Below are 19,027 nucleotides of genomic sequence, written 5' to 3'. Positions count from 1 at the left end.
TGCTTTCAGGTATAATTTCTTGGCTTAACCTAGTAGATTCATTTTCTACAGTATGTGCTGTTTTACAAGTCTATTTAAGACTAAAAAGGTATAATGCTTCCTTGGAACTTCTTGAAGTCTATACTACTCATTTAGTGTTTAGACAGCTGGAATGGACCTAAAATGCTGGAGTTCAATATCTACATTCAGAATATAGGTTAAAAAGCATAATTAAAAGCATAGGAATAGAGCTACATTCTGAGTACAGAACAAAAATCAAGAGGAATGTGCAATTCTATGGAAAGTAAACCTTTCACCACAGAGAGCCACTAAACTTACAGATGGGCACTTAACAACCTACCACTGAAAAAAAAAGAGAGCGAAAACGTTTTATTCACACTGAAATAAATACTATGCATGATATGGAGAGAATAGCATGGGGTGTGTAAAATGAATGACCATGGCAGCAGGCCCTTTAGCTGAGGATGTAACTGACTGAATGTTGAGTCTATTCACCTTGCCCCACTCAACCAGTGACTCTGGCACGTCTGTATAACCAAGGGAACAGCCAGCACAATGCTCCTGTAAACACATGTTTACTCTCAATCTATGTAACAGTCTGCCACAGTAAAAGGTATACTCTAGAGGACAATTTGTGAAAAAAAGCTATGACAAGCTGTAATAGGTGTCTGTATGTGTGTGTGTGTGTGCAGACTAGAGAGAGGGAATGAGTGTTGAGTATTCCCTCCCCTACGGGCCACACAGATGCCTATTACACACCCTCATCATCTCCCATCTGTCCCTGCAGATGCCCCTGCTGGGTAAACTGGCAAATACTCTGCTCCCACTTTCTCCACTACTTCCGCAGAAGCACAGCTCCAGCTTAACAGCAAATTTTTATCACCATAAAAATGAGTTTCTAGTCACTTTTCACAATATACACACTATTTATTAAACACTAACGCCATCTGTTTAGTGAGAAATCATGTTGACCTAGCACTTACCAAATGGGTTACAGTGTCACAGCACATAAGGTGTCAAATATTAAATCATTTGTTGGCAAGTTAAAGCTGGCTTCAATACAAGATATGCTCCCAAATACATCTTAGGTCACACACATTTACAAAGATCTCACATCGCAGAGGACAGAGAAATAGGCTATCATTTGGAATTGGCTGCTTTGGTTACACGCTATATGGGCAGTCTTTATCTTCTGCTCTTTTTTTTCTCTTTTAGATGCTTTTGAAATCAAGCACATTTTTTTTTTAGATAAGCAGTACAAGAATGATAACCCGGCTCAATTTCTTTGAGTGCACTCTCAAAAGCTTTACCGACTATTCACAATATAATGAGGTTCTAACATTCTGAGTCCCTCCAGTTAAAATGCAGATGAAATAATATCCAGATGCACTTCACATAAATTATTCCCATCTGTGTAGCACTCTCTCCAATCAAACTATTGTTCTTTCTCTCGATCAAAAGACAGCGCAGGGTCACAGGAGTATATGTGACTTGGACAGATCTGGCATGCATTTTGTCTTCATTAGCTAAAGCAGAGTATATGTACAGAATGAACGGCACTGACCTGAGCCTGCGTGGATGTCCATATTAGCAGTGCATGACAAGCCAGAAGTTGGGCAGAGGAGAGAAGAACAATGATATGATCATTAGTTTAGATTTTGCCTGTAGTGACAAAAATGTATAGTTTTGCTTAAATTTGATTAAAATACTGCATTCTGCTCTGTGTTTCATTAATGAGGGTAAAGGATGATTAAGTACTTCATCATCTACAGTGATTCTAGCAGCCTTGGATATTTTGCCAAACTGAAAGATTCATGGTGTTGAGAGAGTTTTAAAGTGCTGCAGTTGGTTGCAACAGCTGTGCAATGGCCGGACCTCCAGCTGAAGGCAACTCTTAGAAATTAATTTGTCTGGAGATGGTGAGAGGGAAGTTGGCGTCAGTGAGCATATGCTCAGAAAGACTGTGTGCTCTGTATCTAAACAAGATTACAAAAAGTAATTGTTATGTTGTTGACTCAGGTTATTCTGATTTATGTTTCACAGTAATAAAGGACATTCAAATAAATTCCCCTGACCTGAAACAGTGCCAATTATTGCTGTAAACATACTGTAGGTACCTTTGGACCGAACATTTACTGGACTCACAGTTTCAGCCAAATACTTAATACATCGTGCAGTGACAAATGGTCATAGCAGGAACATGCACCCTTTTGTATTCTAAAAATCCCCCTCGATGCCAAAATAGTTACTTTTCCCACTCACTCATTAATTCATGACTCCGCACGTCTGAATAGGATTACAAGCTTAGGATCAGGGAAAATTCATCTTCATTTCAGGATAGGAGGCATTAGTTAGTGATCACTACATTTTAAATCCCAGGTTTATAGAAAAAAAATGTCATTCTTGTGAAACAACTTCTTTGTGAGATAATAGATATGGCTTCCATCCAAAAAACATACACACCTGCAAAGACTTGAGAACCGCATGCACACAGACTCATAATACTATATGTCCCTACACGATGATACATTTGCATACATACAAAGACAACATACGCACACTCATACACAAATAAATGCATATACAAAAGGACACGTGAAGAGCAAACAGGCTTTCCTGCAGAGGTGGCATTTTATTGTAAATAGAGAAAATCAGAATCAGAATCAGATTTATTGCCAGGTAGGATTGCACATATAAGGAATTTGGCTTGGCGTTGTTGTGGTGCATAACGGTCAAAAATATACACAAAATTAAGTAATCCTAAATAATATAAAAAAGAAAGAATTTACAATAAAAAGTATGCAAAATATATTCTATGAGAAGCAATGAGCTGCTATAGGTTTATTTTAAATAGAAGAGAATGAGATGAAATGTACAAAACATTGACCAGGACTGAACAGTATATGCAGTGTGCATTTAATAATAACAATAATACAAGTTACATTAATGTAATGCACCATGTCAGATCAAAGATCACACACAGATATAAGATTATGGGGTTTTAGGTTAATATAACATGTAATGACCATGGGAGGGATAGAGTCCATGTAAGTGGGGGTCCCAGGCCTTGTTGATGAGGGTGGCTTCAAATGAGAAGAAACTGTTTTTGTGGCGTGAGGTTTTGGTCTTGAGAGACCTGAAGCTCTTGCCAGAGGGGAGCGGGTGGGAGGGGTCGGCCATGATCTTTCCTGCTCTCCTCAGTTTCCTGGAGGCATACAGGTCCTGGAGGGACGACAGATTGCAGCCGATCGGCACAGCAGATAATACGCTGCAGTCTGCCCTTGTCCTTGGCAGTTGCAGCAGCCTACCAGATGGTGACGGGGGAGGTGAGGATAAACCCAGTGATGGTGGTGTAGACATGAACCATCACTGACTTTGGCAGGTTGAACTTCTTCAGCTGCCGCAGGAAGTATATCCTCTGCTGAGCCTTCTTGGTGAGGCTGCTGATGTTCTGCTCCCATTTGAGGTCCTGGCTGATGATGGATCCCAGGAAGCTGAAGGACTCAACAGTGTTGACTGGTCACACAGGGTGATGGGGTTGGGTGGGGCTGCATTCCCTCTGAAATCCACAATCATCTTCACTGTCTTTAAAGCGATGAGCTCCAAGTTATTTTGTCTGCACCAAGTCACCAGATGGTCATTCTCCCATCTGTAGGTGGTCTCATCCCCACCAGAGATGAGCCCAATGAGGGCGGTGTCATCTGCAAACTTCAGGAGCTTGATGGATTGATGACTGGAGGTGCAGCTGGTGGTGTACAGGGAGAGGAGAAGTGGAGAAAGGACACAGCCTTGAGGGGAACCTGTGCTGATGGTCCACGAGTCAGAGACATGTTGCCCCAGTTTAACATGCTGCTTCCTGTCCGGCGGGAAGTTGGTGATCCACCTGCAGGTGGAGTCAGGCACATGCAGCAAGGAGAGCCAGTCCTGCAGCAAGGCCAGGATGGCAGTGTTGAAGGCAGAGCTGAAATCCACAAATGGGATCCTGGCATATGTTCCTGCAGAGTCCAGGTGATAGAGGATGAAGTGGGGGGCCATGCTTACTGCATTGTTCACAGACCTGTTGGCTCTGTAGGTGAACTGCAGGGGGTCCAGGAGTGGGTCCATGATGGTTTTCAGGTGGAACAGTATAAGGCGCTCAAAAGACTTACATTACCACAGAGGTCAGGGTGACAGGTCTGAAGTCACTGAGTCCTGTCATCCGTGTTTTTTTGGGGATGGGGATGATGGTCTTGAAGCAGGTTGTTACATGGCATGTCTCCAGTGAGGTGTTAAAAATGCCTGTGAACATCGGAGACAGCTGATTGGCACAGTGCTTCAGGGTGGAGGGACAGACAGAGTCTAGTCCAGCTGCTTTGCAGAACTCATCAGGTCATTGGCCAGGTCCAAGTCATGAGTGGAGTGGGGGGCTTTCAATTTGTAGTTTATGATCTGTCTGAGGCCCTTCTTAGAGAGAGGCAGAGTTTTTTTTCTGAGAACTGCTGTTGAAGTTTCTCAGAGTTCAGTCGTTCAGCATCTCTCACCGCCTTGCTAAACTTGTATTTAGACTCTTCAAACCAGTCTTTGTCCCCACTCCTTTTCCAACCTTAGCTGTCTGAGTTTAGCTCTAAACCAGGGTTTGTCGTTGTTGTAACTAACCCTGGTACATGACAGTACACAGCTGTCCTCACAGAAGCTGATGTATAATGCACAGCGTCTGTGTACTCATACAGACTGTTGGTAGCAGCCCTGAAAACATCCCAGTTAGTACAGTACAAGCACGTGTGAAGATCCTCCATAGCTTCACTGGTCCACCTCTTGGATGTCCTCACAACGGGTTTAGAGAGTTTTAACTTCTGCCTGTATGCAGGAATCAGGTGGACTACGGCGTGGTCGGAGTGGCCCAGTGCAGCATGGGTGATGGCGTCATAGGCACTGTTGATTGCAATGTAACAGTGATCTGAAGTATTCTCCTCTCTGGTTGGGCATTTAATCAGCTGACAGTACTTAGGAAGTTCATGGCTGAGATTCCCTTTGTTAAAGTTGCCGACGACAATAACGAAAGAGTCCAGGGATGTGTTCCGATACTCATACTACCATATCATTTAGTATGCCAGAAAAAGATTTAGTATGTCCCAATATATAGTATGTCAAATGTAGTACACCAAAAGTACCAGGATGGTCCACTACATCCAGTTACATTTTGCAGTATGCAAACCAGCATACTTTTCTGGCTATTCTGACCCACAATCCTCTGCACAGCGGAAGATACGTTAAATCGACTGAGCTGCCAAGAGAGCACAGGCCAATGACAGCCAGTGCAACAACAGAAGCTGCAGTGACATATGAAGTAGTTTGTCTCAATTGTATGCAAACTACATGCAACAGGATCTACTTTGTAAGGGTAGCTGCAGTACATACTGAAAGTAAAAAGTAGAAGTATGCGATTCAGAACACAGCAAACGTTTGTTGTATCTGGTAATGAGCATGCGCTGTGCTTCCTGCATGTGGGCCTGCGGTGGAATGTAAATACCGACCAGAGTGAATGAAGCAAACTCACTGGGGGAGCAGAAATGTTTACAGTTGATGAGAAGAGTTTCTACAACAGATGAACACTGCTGCAGAATCACTGTCACATCTTTGCACTAGTCACTCTTAGTATAAAAACAAATACCTCCACCTTTCGTTTTGCTGGAGAGCTCTGTGTCGCAATCTGCTCTGAACAGCTGGAAGTCTGCCAGCTGCAGCGCAGAGTCCGGTATCAATCCACACAGCCAAGTTTCCATGAAGCACAAAACGGAAGATGAATAAAAGTCTCTGTTCCTCCGCACCAGTAGCTGGAGTTCATCTAGTTTGTTGCACAGTGACTGCACGTCAGAGAGAAATATTCCTGATAACGGAGTGTGTAGTCTGCGTCTGCGGAGACGCACAAGAACACCACCCTGTTCTCCAGCGTTTCACTGCATGAACAAATGTGAGTGCACTTTTGACCAAAATATCCAGTAATTCCACAGATGAGATGAGAAAGTTGAGAGATAAATCTGCAGAAGTTGTTTCCCTGATGTTCATAAGCTCTTCTCTGGTGAAAGAGCTCCGAGTAGTGTAGTAAAACACTGAGTTTATAAACAAAACAAGACAAAACAATGCGCACCAACACACCGAGGCAGCCATCCACAGCGCCATCTTGGTCTCATGGGACAAGAAGCCTTAGAGAAGAGCTCTCTCTTTCCTATAAATCTCTCTAACTGTCACTGTGTGACTATAACTTCAAACTGACTGTGCTATTACTGTCAGCAGGCCCATGGAGTTACAAAACAATGGCTCCTCTGAAGAACACAGCGGGATCTCTTCCCACGTGATGATGACCACTCAAATATACTCATGAGATGATATAGGATGACTGCCTATCTGAGGAACACATCTATTTTTACTTGTGGTAACCTTTGTTTTGCTGAAAACTGAAATCAAGGGAAGATAAGATGAAATTGAACAACAGGGAATTGGGATCAACTGCCCCACACTCAACTGACAATACATCTAGTAGTGTCTGTTGTGTCTGTTTTCTGTCCAAACAACCAACATATTAACAAACCAACAAATGGGAAACTACCTGTAAATTTTGAAAACCTAAATAACAACAAATAAATCAGGAATAACCAACATTTTACAACTTTGAGCATCAAAAACTCATGGCAATAAAAGGTCTGAGTATATCATCTGTTCTTAAGGACGGGTTCACAATTTTCCTGTCTGTCCTAAGACAATAGTCAGGTGACCAGAAATTAACTTTGACATATGCTTTTCTTGCTGTAACCATTCCTTCTGTTCATACTGGCCATTAAGGGAACCTTTCATAATACACTTTCGATGTAAGTGATGGAGGACAAAATCCACAGCCCGCCTTCTGTGCAAAAATGTACTTAATGTTTATTTGAAGCCAATATGAGACTTCAGCTGTCCAAATTGGTCAAATCAAGTCAACATATTTCAAAGTTACTGTCTTCTTAGTGCCAAATTCCCTCTTTTTGTTACGATCCCTCCACTGCAGCTGAACAGACACAAAGAGGGAATTTTTTACAAAAAAGACTGTAACCGTGGCAGATATCCACTTCATACACAACTTTTACACATTTTTTCTTAAAAGGAAGACTGTGGATTTTTTCCCCCATCGTTTACTTTATAAATGCACTTGGAAGGGATCTTCTAATAGTCAGTATGAACGGGAGGAATGATTACAGCAAGCAAAACTTGTTTCAGTGTTCATATGGGTACCTGACTATTGTTTTAAGACAGACATGAAAAATTGTGAACCTGGAGCATAACATTGATGATCTCCTGAGGGGAGCTAGACTCTGCCATGAAAAAGAATGGAATGAAAGCAGTCATGGTATTCATGCAACATGAAATCTCCAAAGATGTTATTCTGTGGAAGTGGTTGCACTCGTTTACTGTATCTGTAATAAAGGAAGACACAGAGAGCTTTGTCAAATTCTCCTGGCAGAAATTCAACAATGGCCTGGCTATATTTTCAATCTATCTACAGCATACTATTATTGTAGAATTGTATTAAAATGTGTATCAGGGGCATATTGTGCCTCAATTGTAATAACAGACACAGAGGACCTGCAATGTTCAATCAGGTGTAATTTCTCCCTGTTATCAGTATCACACTGATAACCTGTTCATTGACAACTGAGTTTGTTTACATATCATGCTCTCTCTTCTGCTGTCTTCCAATTAGATCTCTACTACCAAGGACATCAATGAGCCAAATGCCTTACAAGATTTATATGGAACATCATCCCTCAGCCCATCACTGGGCTGGCTCTACTGCAGGCCAATGGCGTGACTTTCCATAATTACACAAATGATTTGGCCATCAAGTTCTATTTTCTGCTCTGAAATAATCTCCTCTTCTCATTTACTTTGTAATCTATTACCAGGACACAGTTTGGTGGAGACATTTCACAAGCACTTAACCCTGCGCCGGCTATGGGGGAAGATCTTTTTCACATATACAAAAATTAGCCCTCTTGTCATATCAGAGCCAATACCACTCTTTCACAGTTCAAATGAACAACTTCTAATTAAATGAGAGAACTCTGATTAACAATGATTACACTGATTAAAGTCACAACACAGTTCACAGTCATGACGACACCTTCTCGTCCCACGTGAGCCCTTTTGTCTTGTCTTTCTTTCTGTTGACTGGTAATTCGAGCATCTGTCTCTTTGACTAGTAGTATTTATTTTATCTTGATTACCTTATTATTGGCACAACAATCATTTAATACAAGACTGAAATGTAAAGGGAGAGATTTGGAAATTCTAATTATATCTCAACATTATATAATCAATGTTGAGCAAAAACTAGAGAGGTTGCTTTTATTTTTATTGGAAAACAAAGCACAAATTATGAGTTACTATTACTCCTTTTGTGACTCTTACACTAATAAGGACATTAGGAGCAGATATTTTCCTGAGTAAGAGATATACTAAACAGCAAATGTGCAACAATCTTGTTTTTAAAAAGACCATCCTAGCTATCAAATGATGAGCATGTATTTAATATTCACCCAGCCACTCAATACAATTTGTTTTTCTAATTAGCAGATAGAGGCAACGATTAACCTTTGTGTCTTAAGTAAATGTCGTGGACCATCTGGGTTGCTAGGGGGGAGTTTAAGCATAGAAAGATAGGCTCCAAAATGTCGCCTTTCTGTGTGTCATCTCTTCAGAATGCATCCCGGTTTTCATCACGGTTAAAATAATAATTATAAATCAATATATAATATTATATTTGTTTTCAGTGCTTACTAGGGATGTGCAGAGAGCCCAGTATTTATATTTGTATCTATATTTGTCAAGGCAGCAAAATTATCTATATTTGTATTTGTGTTTGAATAAAAGTGGAAATAGGCATAAAAATCCAGTTTTGTTTTTATTACACTTTTTAGGATATTAATGTGTTAAAATAAGTGTTCATGAATAAACTATATTACAAAGGAGGTCCCTACACCAGGTCTCAAACTTAAGTCTCCCAGATCATAGATGACTGCGCTGACTGCTGAGCTAAACCAAGTGCATTGCTGGTGTGCAAACAGACCTCTACTTATTTATACACCCATATCACAGAGACAGCACAGCATGTAATGTGTAGAGAAGAACTTCAAAGGCGACTCTTGCTTTGCACTTTTACTGCCTATTTTTTACAACCTAACTTTGTGGAAAGGAGAAGGGGAACAACAGGTTATGGAGAGTCTCTTGGTCCTGGTTTGGGGGTTTGAAAAGTATGTGCAATTAGCAGCAAATAGTGACAATGGTTCATGAGGCAAAGAACAACACTTTACTGGAAATTACGGTTTTCTTATCGTTCAGGTATTACATTATTCCGGTACACTGAGGGTTGGATTTTTCTGGCACCAAAGGCACTGCCAAGAGCAGCATAGTTCTCTGTAATGTGTGGAAGATATTGACAATTATGGCTGATTTTTTTGGCCAAAATTCTTTCACCCTCATCTTCTCTAGAGAACCCAAAGTACATCCCATGACACAGCCAGCCTTAGTTTGCCTAGCACCTATCTGTCCACGAACAAGGTACGTGTCACTGCTCCAGCAAACAACATAGGAGATAACAAAGTTTTATGTAGTTAGGATTCCTTGCATTTTGTCTTAGTCTCCTCAATAAGCAGGCATCCGCATTTTAAATTGAAGGCCCCTCTTTTTTTGAGAAAAACACTCACTTTGTAAGAGTGGACAACCTGTATGGCCACTTTTGTGGCACTATAGCTCAGAAGGTTCAGAGAGACAGGCTCCTCCTGTTCACGTGTGTCCTTGCCCAAAACACTGAACCCTAAAACTACTCCCAATAGTAAGGCCAGTGTCACTCTGTATTTTAACTGGTGCAATGCTTTGTCTATCCACACTCCAGAAAATCCTTAGTCTCCTTTATTCCTGCATCAGTGATAAAGTAGAACCAGCTATGACTATGTTTTTTGAAAGGTTTTGCAGATGATGAATGTGGATAGAAAAGCAGGAGCTGACCACTGTGTGGCCATGGCTCAACAATGTACCACCCTCCATCAAGGGACATATTCCATGTACTGAACTGAGGTGAATAGGTCCGCCAGATATGCAGCCTGATGCTAAATCACAATTATTTATTCACTTATTCAAATTACAAGCACAAGACACAGAAGTTAATATAGAGATCAGCTGTTTAGAGCTAATTTATGATATATGAAGAGCAAAGCAAACTGTCCCACACCTCAGTGTATGATGGCCAAACAGCCATATTGTGTTTCAATTAAAGCCAACAAAGCAAGAGATATAATGTGAAAGTATTTAAAACCAATATGCACATCTTAACCTCTACTACAGTAGTAACCCCAGTTTACCAAGCCAAGAAGAAAATCTCCAAAACAATGTCAACAACATTAAGGGTAACACTGATACCTCAAAACCAACCAAGTACTAACATGAGTATTCCAAATTTACACCTGATGAAACATGAGTAGATAGCAGCACCATAGGGGGAAAAAAGAAAAGAAAGAAAAAAAAGCCACATTTTGGCTTTTCTTCTAAACAAGCACATCAGCAAAGCTTTCTGATCATCAGCAACCTCATAGCTGAGAAGAGATTTGCCAAGTACACAAACACCCAACTGAACCGTGTCAAACATCCAATCAGGACATGCAAACAACAAATAATTATTGATGATTATTTCCTCCATAAATCTGTCCTAAAGTGGCATGATGAGACTGTTGGCATGCAAGCTTGCTAATTAAAGGCAATTTAAGAGCATCAGTAGATAGATGGAGTAGAAGATTGCAATAAATGAATTGCATATGCACTGCAGATATTGGCATACAGTATGTCAGGTGTGAGCATCACTGGAGTTGTCTATCTGAAGCTTTACCCATCACTAATAAATATCAATGTCTAAACATGACTTGAGCCTTTGCTCACTATCCCATGTGATACATAAGATTTGTAAATGAAAGGGGCTTAATTATCAAGTACTAGTAATTATGTTCCTTTAAAGGTGACATATTATGCACATTTACAGGTCTATATTTTTGATCTGGGGTTCTACTGGAATATCTTTGGAGGATTTACAGTTCAAAAAAGTTCCGTACTGACCCTTCAAGCAGCCCTTCAGTTCAGCCTCTGGCTGAAACAGGCAGTTTTAGCTCCTGTCTCCTGTTTAAGGCCCCCCTCCCAGGGAACCCACTCTGTTCCGATTGGCCTCTCAGGAGGCTACATCAGCAAACCATGAAACAAACATGAAAATTTCAACTTCTCAAATACATCTGTACATCTGTGCTGGAATCTGATTTCAATTATTAGAGTGGGCAATGCAAACAACACATGGAAAAACCTTAGCAACAAACTTAGAATCCAAGGCTACAGAACAGATGGTTGTTTATGCATGACGAATTGACCTCAGCCCATCGGCAAAGTAGAAAAAAATGCAGCAAAAGAAGCATTCAGGGCAGGTTGAAGCCTGGGCCTTTCACTTGCAGGGAGCATTTCTACTTAAGTTAACTTCAAGTCTTGGAACCATGTTTAACATAGATATCCAACATCATAACAGTATTTAAACAACAGAAAATCACAAAACACATGATATGCCCCTTTTAAACTCAATTCTATTTGACAATACTCAGCTATAGCGTTTGGAACAATAAAAGGAGGAGGAATAATAAAAATTACCCAAACTACTTACCAGAAATATATTTACAATTGAGAGGCTGCATCAAGGCACAAATGGCCACATCGCTAATTAAAAGAGTCTTTACTCTCAAATCAAAGCATATTCTCTCTGTATATGTGGCATTCACAACACAAAAGCCATCAATGGAACAGAAAACATCAAGGCGGAAAATCTCAAACAACAAGCCTTGTGTAATTTCCCCTCTGACCTGCGCTTGCAACATGCAGATCAACAAACCAAATGCACAAATGGAATAATTAGTGGTTTTGTTTCTATTCTACAAATAGGAGGATGTGATTCTACAGAAATTAGGGTGTTACGGTTACACCAGGAGATGATGTTCTAAGGATAGAAATATATGCAGTGGTGCAGTGGTGAATTGATCCACACTACAATAGACAGTATGGCATGTGAAAATTACTAATTTGTCAATACAACACAATCCTTCAAGATTATTAAAAAACAAACTTGTACATGTTCCACCTGCTGATAATTGGTGATTATTCAAGAAAAAAAAACATTTAAGTATATTATATACCAGGATAAACTTTGTGAGATGTAGCGACTCATTTTTAAGGGGGTCCCATAACATACTTTACACCCAAAAGAACAAACTGTTAAAAAAAAGACAAAAATAAAGAAAATCTAGAAAAAACAACACAAATACACAACAGCACAACAATGCAAGAAAAGTAAAACTCAATGTTAATGATGGTAATTATAACAAATTTAAAACTTCTGCTGCATAATGCAAGAGTTAACTTAAAAAAGTGAAAAGGAGATAATGCTAGTTGTATTTTCTCAGTGTCCAATGCCAGCTTATTATCCACACAAACAAAAGCACCTGTCTTGTGCACTTACAGACCTCTCACACACACACATACACATCTCACCACACACATAACATATGGCAGCATTGGAGGTGGACAGGATATTTCTCCATAGGACGGGGGCCAGAGTGGATGGAGTAGAGCCTCAAGGCATTAATAGAATGGAAAATAAGAATCTGACTGGCACAGAGGCTGGCAGGCAGTCAAGACAATACTGTTCTATTTTATGGGCATTGTGCATACACAACTTGATATCTCAGCATTTGGCAGAAAACACTCGTGGGAGTTATGATGAAATTCAAATGTCTCCTGTAATTATAGATCCAATTTGTGTGTTTCTCTTGGAGCTTTGCTTTGACAACTGGGAGCTCTCTGTAGAAGTCTCTTCGGGTATCTTGTATTCAGATATGGGCTATAAATGTAGCTGTTAGGGATGCATAATATTGGATTTTTTGCCGATATCCGATATGCCAATATTTCCAGCTCATTGTGGCCGATTGCCGATGCCGATATATGCACATATTTTTTTTCCAGCTGGCTGAGGAGACTATTATGCATGCAAGCATAGATTGTACTAAGTATGATCAAGAAAGATGATATATGAAGAAAGAACTTAGGAAGACTGGAGTTCAAGAGCTCAGCATTAAAACTTTAGTGAACCTGCTAAGTGGGTCGAGCAGTAAGCAGCAGGTTTGTTATTCAGGTTAAAGTGGGAAGAAGCAGCGAGTCTGTCTGGCAGCTGAGTGAAGTGGAGCCTGCAGAGGAAGCATCGGGACCGTCAGGGTGACACAGTCCATTGAGGGAAGCACAGTCAGGCGGCGGAGGAGAAGGCAACATATTGGCCTCTCATAATCGGCAGAATTCGCTGATGCTGATATTTAATTTTAGAGCTTTTAACGGCCGATACCGATGACGTGCCGCGCTGTAGTATAAAATCAATGTGTAAAGATCTACCACTTTATCAGTATTTAGATATTTCCAGGCATTTTATTTTTCTGGATGTTCATTTTAAAAGTTGTGATATATAACTTTAAGTAAAAAGTATATGAAAGTCACCTATTACATTTAAAAAAAAAATAAAAAATCTGGACGAGTGAAGAAACCAAAGATCCTACATCACATATACTGTCTTTGAACGCAATGGTCTAGTGAAATATACTGAATATGTCAGTAAGAGAATTCATTCATTTTTAATATCCAGTATACTTGGACACTGCAGATAAAATTCTTTTGCTGGATGGAATAGTGTGCTTAGTGTGACTACAATAAAATAAAAACGTTACAGTATAAATTTCATATCATACAACAGGTGCGACAAGCATGTCTGTTCAAACTGTCCTTAAAAACACCAAACTTTCCGAATATGCTGCTTCTTTTGAATGAAACATATTTACTTGTAATACTTTGGTATGTTTGCAATCTTGATAGTCTTTGGAAGATCATTTTGATATACACTATTGAAAACATTTCGATAATTAGAGACGTTCCATTGAAAGTTATTTCTTAACTATAGTCCAACTTCAACACTTGATGCATGAATTAAAAATCTTAACATACAAATGCTGGATGCTTGATCCCATTTTACCAACACTGAAAATCTTACAGACTTCATCATTAACAGCACACATATAGTTTACTTTACACCCAAACTCCTTCACAGTCTGTTCAACATTGTGGCCATTTTTGTTCATTATTTTCATAGTGACACACACACACTCTCTCTCTCTCTCTCTCTCTCTCTCTTCTCTCTCCCCTATCTTTTTTGCTCATTCAACCATGTGATGAGAGGATGAGTTTCAGTGCACTGTATATTTCATTTCTGTCAAGCCAGTCACTTCTGGCCGGTGCTCGAGGGGAAACATCTGCTGGTGGGAGTGAGGCCAGAGTTTGGCTAGAGTGCAGTTCACAGTGGGCGAGTGAGCAAGTGTTTGCGAGAGAGGAGGGCAGCCATTTAGAAAGTGAATATTCTTTGTCACACCGCACCTAAGAGACTAAATAAAGTAGTAAGGGCCAAATGTAAGTATGAAGGCTCGATGGTGAAGTGTGGCGCTTTTTGAGACCATGTGAAGTCACTTGTAACTATCCAGGACAATATAACAGCAGGAAGGAGTGACCTCACACCTCTACGCCTGTTGAACTAGAGTTGAGGTTATGGTATCTCTCTACCCACACCGCAGACAGATGTACTTCTCTTTAAATGGCCAACTTGATAATGTTAACAATGAGCCCTAGTCCACCCCCAGGATAAATCCGCGAGGGCATTGGCAACAGCAAGCTCCTATTTCAGTGGCGAGGGTTATTACAGGGCATTACAACAGGGGCCATATAGACCTTGTTAGTGGGCACTTAACCATCTGTACACAAATCTCCACTGGAACACACTGGAATATTACTCACACAGCCGTGCCTCATCTCCATACTGACCTCTACAAACTAAAGTGTCCTTTCAAGCCCATTCAAGCATACAGACAGCATTCATAAAACACTTCCCCTCTTTAAACCATGACCCCTAGAGAGATATGCTGTCACAAAATATTCTGCACTACGGATAAAACCTGACTATGGAATATCAAAAGCCCCCATCTGTCCACTTCTACCTCTCTCCCCCCCCCCCCCTTCTCTTTGTTATTTAACATCACCCTGTTTTGATGTCAAGGAAAGGGCATGTCTTGCAAGGCAAATGATTTGGTCTGACTGAAGACACCAGAAAATGAACAGGTCACCCAAGAGTTCCACTGGCTGATGGGTAATAAACTTTGTCATTGAAATGTGAGCAGAATGCAACAACTCCACTGTGTATTTATGCGAACACTGGGCTGCAACACCATATGGGCTAGAGGAAAAATATATTCAAAAGGCATAAAAGAGGTGTTTTAAAAATTAAAATGCGAACTACTGCCCATACCAATGTTCCCAGTAAGAGAACGCTGTATGTCTATGTAAAACATGGAGCTGTGAGGACACTATTAGCATTATGTAACTAATTTTACATCCAGCATGGCCATGCCAATTACATGTACAATGGTGATGAACATAGTGGATTAGGAGTATAGATTGCGCTCATCTGTATTTTATTATATCTGTCCCTGGACATAATGAAGTCCAGAGAGAAGTGACTTCAGAACAATGTAGATGATGAGGTCAACTGTGTTTGCTTGTGTCTGCTGTGTCTACTCATGAGAATCAAAATGCATAATTCTAACATCCATAAACTGTAGATGAGAAAAATAGAGTCAAAGAATTGCTCAAAATGGTTCTAAAAAGCATGTATGTGTGACTGATTGTTTCTCAGAGTAACAGTTACCTTCCACACTTTGTGTTGCAGGATTCTTTTTTATTGTTTTAATTATTTTTAAACATAAATAATCATGGGACAAAGAAAAAAATGAATTATAAAAGAAAAACAAATACATTACAGCCTGAACCATATTATATTATCCCCTTAATCCCACCCACACCAACCCTCCCTTCAGACTCCTGCGGGCAAAACCATACAAACTACTGGTAACAAATAGTATGAATTCATAGCACATTAACACTTCATACTGAGAATTCATACCAGGAAGTAATCAACTAACACAGAACCACAAGATAACAAAAGAAATACAATGGACAAGAAAAACCAAACAAACAAACAAATGAAAAAAACCAAAAAAAACCATACACATGTACATAACCGTGTAAGTATATGCATATGCATGTGCTGTGGGATTCTATGAATATACAAGCAGTGGTGCACGTCTTACCTGGTTCTTCAAATCAAGTTTGGGGCATGGGCGGCCCCCGTTGAAAGCTTTCTCCCTGAGCCACTTGGACCTCATCTTCAACCCGCTGCCACAGGATGCACTGCAGATTGACCAGGCCGACCAGTCACTGAGCTTACAGTCTAGAGGGCAGGGGATGTGGCAAACCTCCACCATGTAGCCTGAAAATGAACATTGGCAGACAGGAGGGGGAGGCCTGAGTCAGACTTGGTCAGCGGCTGCAGTGTGGATCACATTAATAATATCAGACAGACGTATCACTGGCCTGTGCGCCGCCAGACCTTGGACTTGCTCACTGTGACACCAAGAGCTAATTATCTGACTAATGAGTGTCTCATTCCTACACTGTACCAACACAGCGTAGTGGAACTGATTGAAGCTTTTTACAATATACAATGATTTTTTGTTTTCTACTCATTTGTTTGCGGTCTCTGCTCAACTTAATTAGCATTAAAATGAAAAATGCAGATAACACAGACACAAACAGTTCAACCACCAACCTAAGAAATGCCTTTTACAATCTAACAATCTTATGTTGGATTCAGGAAAACAACTTATGACTAGTCTACACACTGGAAAGTACTGAATGTTTTGCTAACTAAAAAGACAATTGATTAGGGTTCATCTGACCCACATGATACATAACAGGATTGTTTATTTGTCCTGAGCAGATAATCAAGCTTTCCATAAAAATGCTTGGGAATTTCAAGGATTCAATGCTTGATAATACTGAAAATGCCTTTTGGATGCGTCTTTTACATTTGATAAAATCTTTGACATCAATACAATGTTGTAAGAAGGTTCAAGACCTTTGAATTATCACCTACATTTGAGATTGTTCAGTGATCCCAATAATAACTCTGGTGTTGTACTCAATGATGACTGTTTCACCAGTTTGGGGAAACATTCAACCTACCATTTACATTTACATGTTTACAATTTGTCATTTGGCAGATGCCTTTATTCAAAGTGATCTTCAAGCAAGCCGAGACATTCAAGCAATAGAGGACAGTGACTCAAAAGAGCAGTGGTACAAATTCTCAAGGAGCTGACTAGGTGCAAGTGCAAGTTTTTAATTATTATTAAAATAAGAAACAACTGGAAGCAGACAAGTGCATAATTAATACTATAAACATCAAGAAAATGCTAAAATGTTGAAAAGGCTCAAGTGTTGAGCTTAGGGGGATCAAGAATGGGGCCATCAACATAGCTAGTTAGCTATCTAGCTAAATCTAAGAAAAATAGTGACAGAAAATAGCAACAAGGGTAAGGGCAACTGTATAATTTGTTGTTTGTTGACTTACTCTGTTACATTGTCATATTTCTCTGATTGATGTGAAAAATGCTCCTAACTACTACTCCTACTCCTAACCCACTACTGCAGCTTTCTTGTCAACTGAAAATGACATCAGTGAGAGGGATACATCACTCACGACTGACTGATTAGGGCAAAATAAACAACATAATCCTACCAACTTGAAAGTGGCTTACATGAGCACCACATCAGGCTGTATGAATGAAGTGAAACGAGTATCAGGCTATAGTGTTGTGGGGTTGTAAAGGGCCAACATGTTATAGCAGTGAAATTCCTCTTTCCTTCCTACCTGTGTCTGTACATAGCGTGGGGTTGACTGGGTTTCCCTGCTGGTCTATGCAGGCCACAGCCCTGTAGCGTAGACCTTGGCCACACTCCTTTACCTCCTGGTGGCTCATCCAACTCTGCAGGGACCCCGGAGCTGAAGGATCAGGGAGGACGCAAGCAGACCAGTTCCCATAGGATTGGGACAAAAACTCATCACAGGGACAAGCTTCTGTCTCCTCTAGCGGGTACAGCTCCTCACTCTGGCAATGCTCCTTCTTTTTACTGCGACCTAAGCAGAAGATGGACAAAACAATTGAAAGATTACTTTGCACTGGGTGAGTGATAAACAGTCTATGAATTCAGCTTGAAGCTATCTTTCTCTCAGGTTGGAATAGATGAACCAAAAGCTTTATGATTTGATTTAAACATCAGTTGATGGAGGGTCAAAGAACCAACATGCGAATGACAAAGAGAGAGCTCTGATCAGAATATTAATAAAAACATAAATTACAGTGCAGTAATTTTGTTCAATGCATTCTTAATCTTACAATGTCAGCAGGTCAGGAAACTAGAGCTATGAACTGAGTGTGAATTGTAATGATGTATGATTGAAACTGTGAATGACAAGTCTACCTAGGCTTAAGTGCAGCAAAGAATGTTATGTAAATTTTTAACATTGTGCTGTCTCTACCCTATTATGGTGACAGGCTTGTTTTTAGTTGATAAGATCACCGTTGCAATTTCAGCTCGGAGAGTTGCTAGTTTGGAAATTTCCAACTTGGCTTACTTTTTCATTATTTTCATCCACATTTAATCAAAAAACCAGCTCAGTTGTCCAAATATAATTTTCTGTAGATGATGAAGACAACTTGTGTCGTTGAATCTTATTCCACTGGTAGAGATGACAACTAAATGTGAATACACATTACATGTAACTTTTATGACCAAAACATATTTCTGATTTGCTGTAACAAGCCACTCCTGATTAATATTCCAAACTATCCATGCTGCAGGGAAATACAAGTTATTATTATTATCTCTGTCAGTTGTAAGCCTGGAAGGGATCATGCATTTGGTCGTGTGTGTGCGTTTGTCCGTGTATGTATGCATGCGTGTGTGTGTGTGTATCTGTCCCCAGCTAATCTCGCATTCTCCTGGA

The 19,027-nt window shown here is 40.1% G+C and overlaps 1 protein-coding gene across 1 annotated transcript in view; it reads right to left on the bottom strand.

Annotated features, from left to right (window-relative positions):
- Positions 1-19,027, bottom strand: part of thsd7ba (thrombospondin, type I, domain containing 7Ba) — a 53,867-nt gene that overhangs the window by 24,735 nt on the left and 10,105 nt on the right. The window contains exons 2-4 of the mRNA XM_044366655.1: positions 17,891-18,157; positions 16,269-16,447; positions 1,565-1,570 (exon numbers count right to left, since the gene is read on the bottom strand). Of these exons, the coding sequence (XP_044222590.1) occupies positions 1,565-1,570; positions 16,269-16,447; positions 17,891-18,157 (452 nt within the window). The remainder of the gene's footprint in view (positions 1-1,564; positions 1,571-16,268; positions 16,448-17,890; positions 18,158-19,027) is intronic.

Source organism: Thunnus albacares, chromosome 11, assembly GCF_914725855.1.
Source record: "Thunnus albacares chromosome 11, fThuAlb1.1, whole genome shotgun sequence".
Classification (NCBI taxonomy): Eukaryota; Metazoa; Chordata; class Actinopteri; order Scombriformes; family Scombridae; genus Thunnus; species Thunnus albacares.
The sequence above is the reverse complement of the archived record's forward strand: the minus strand, read 5'-3'. Positions and strand labels throughout refer to the sequence as shown.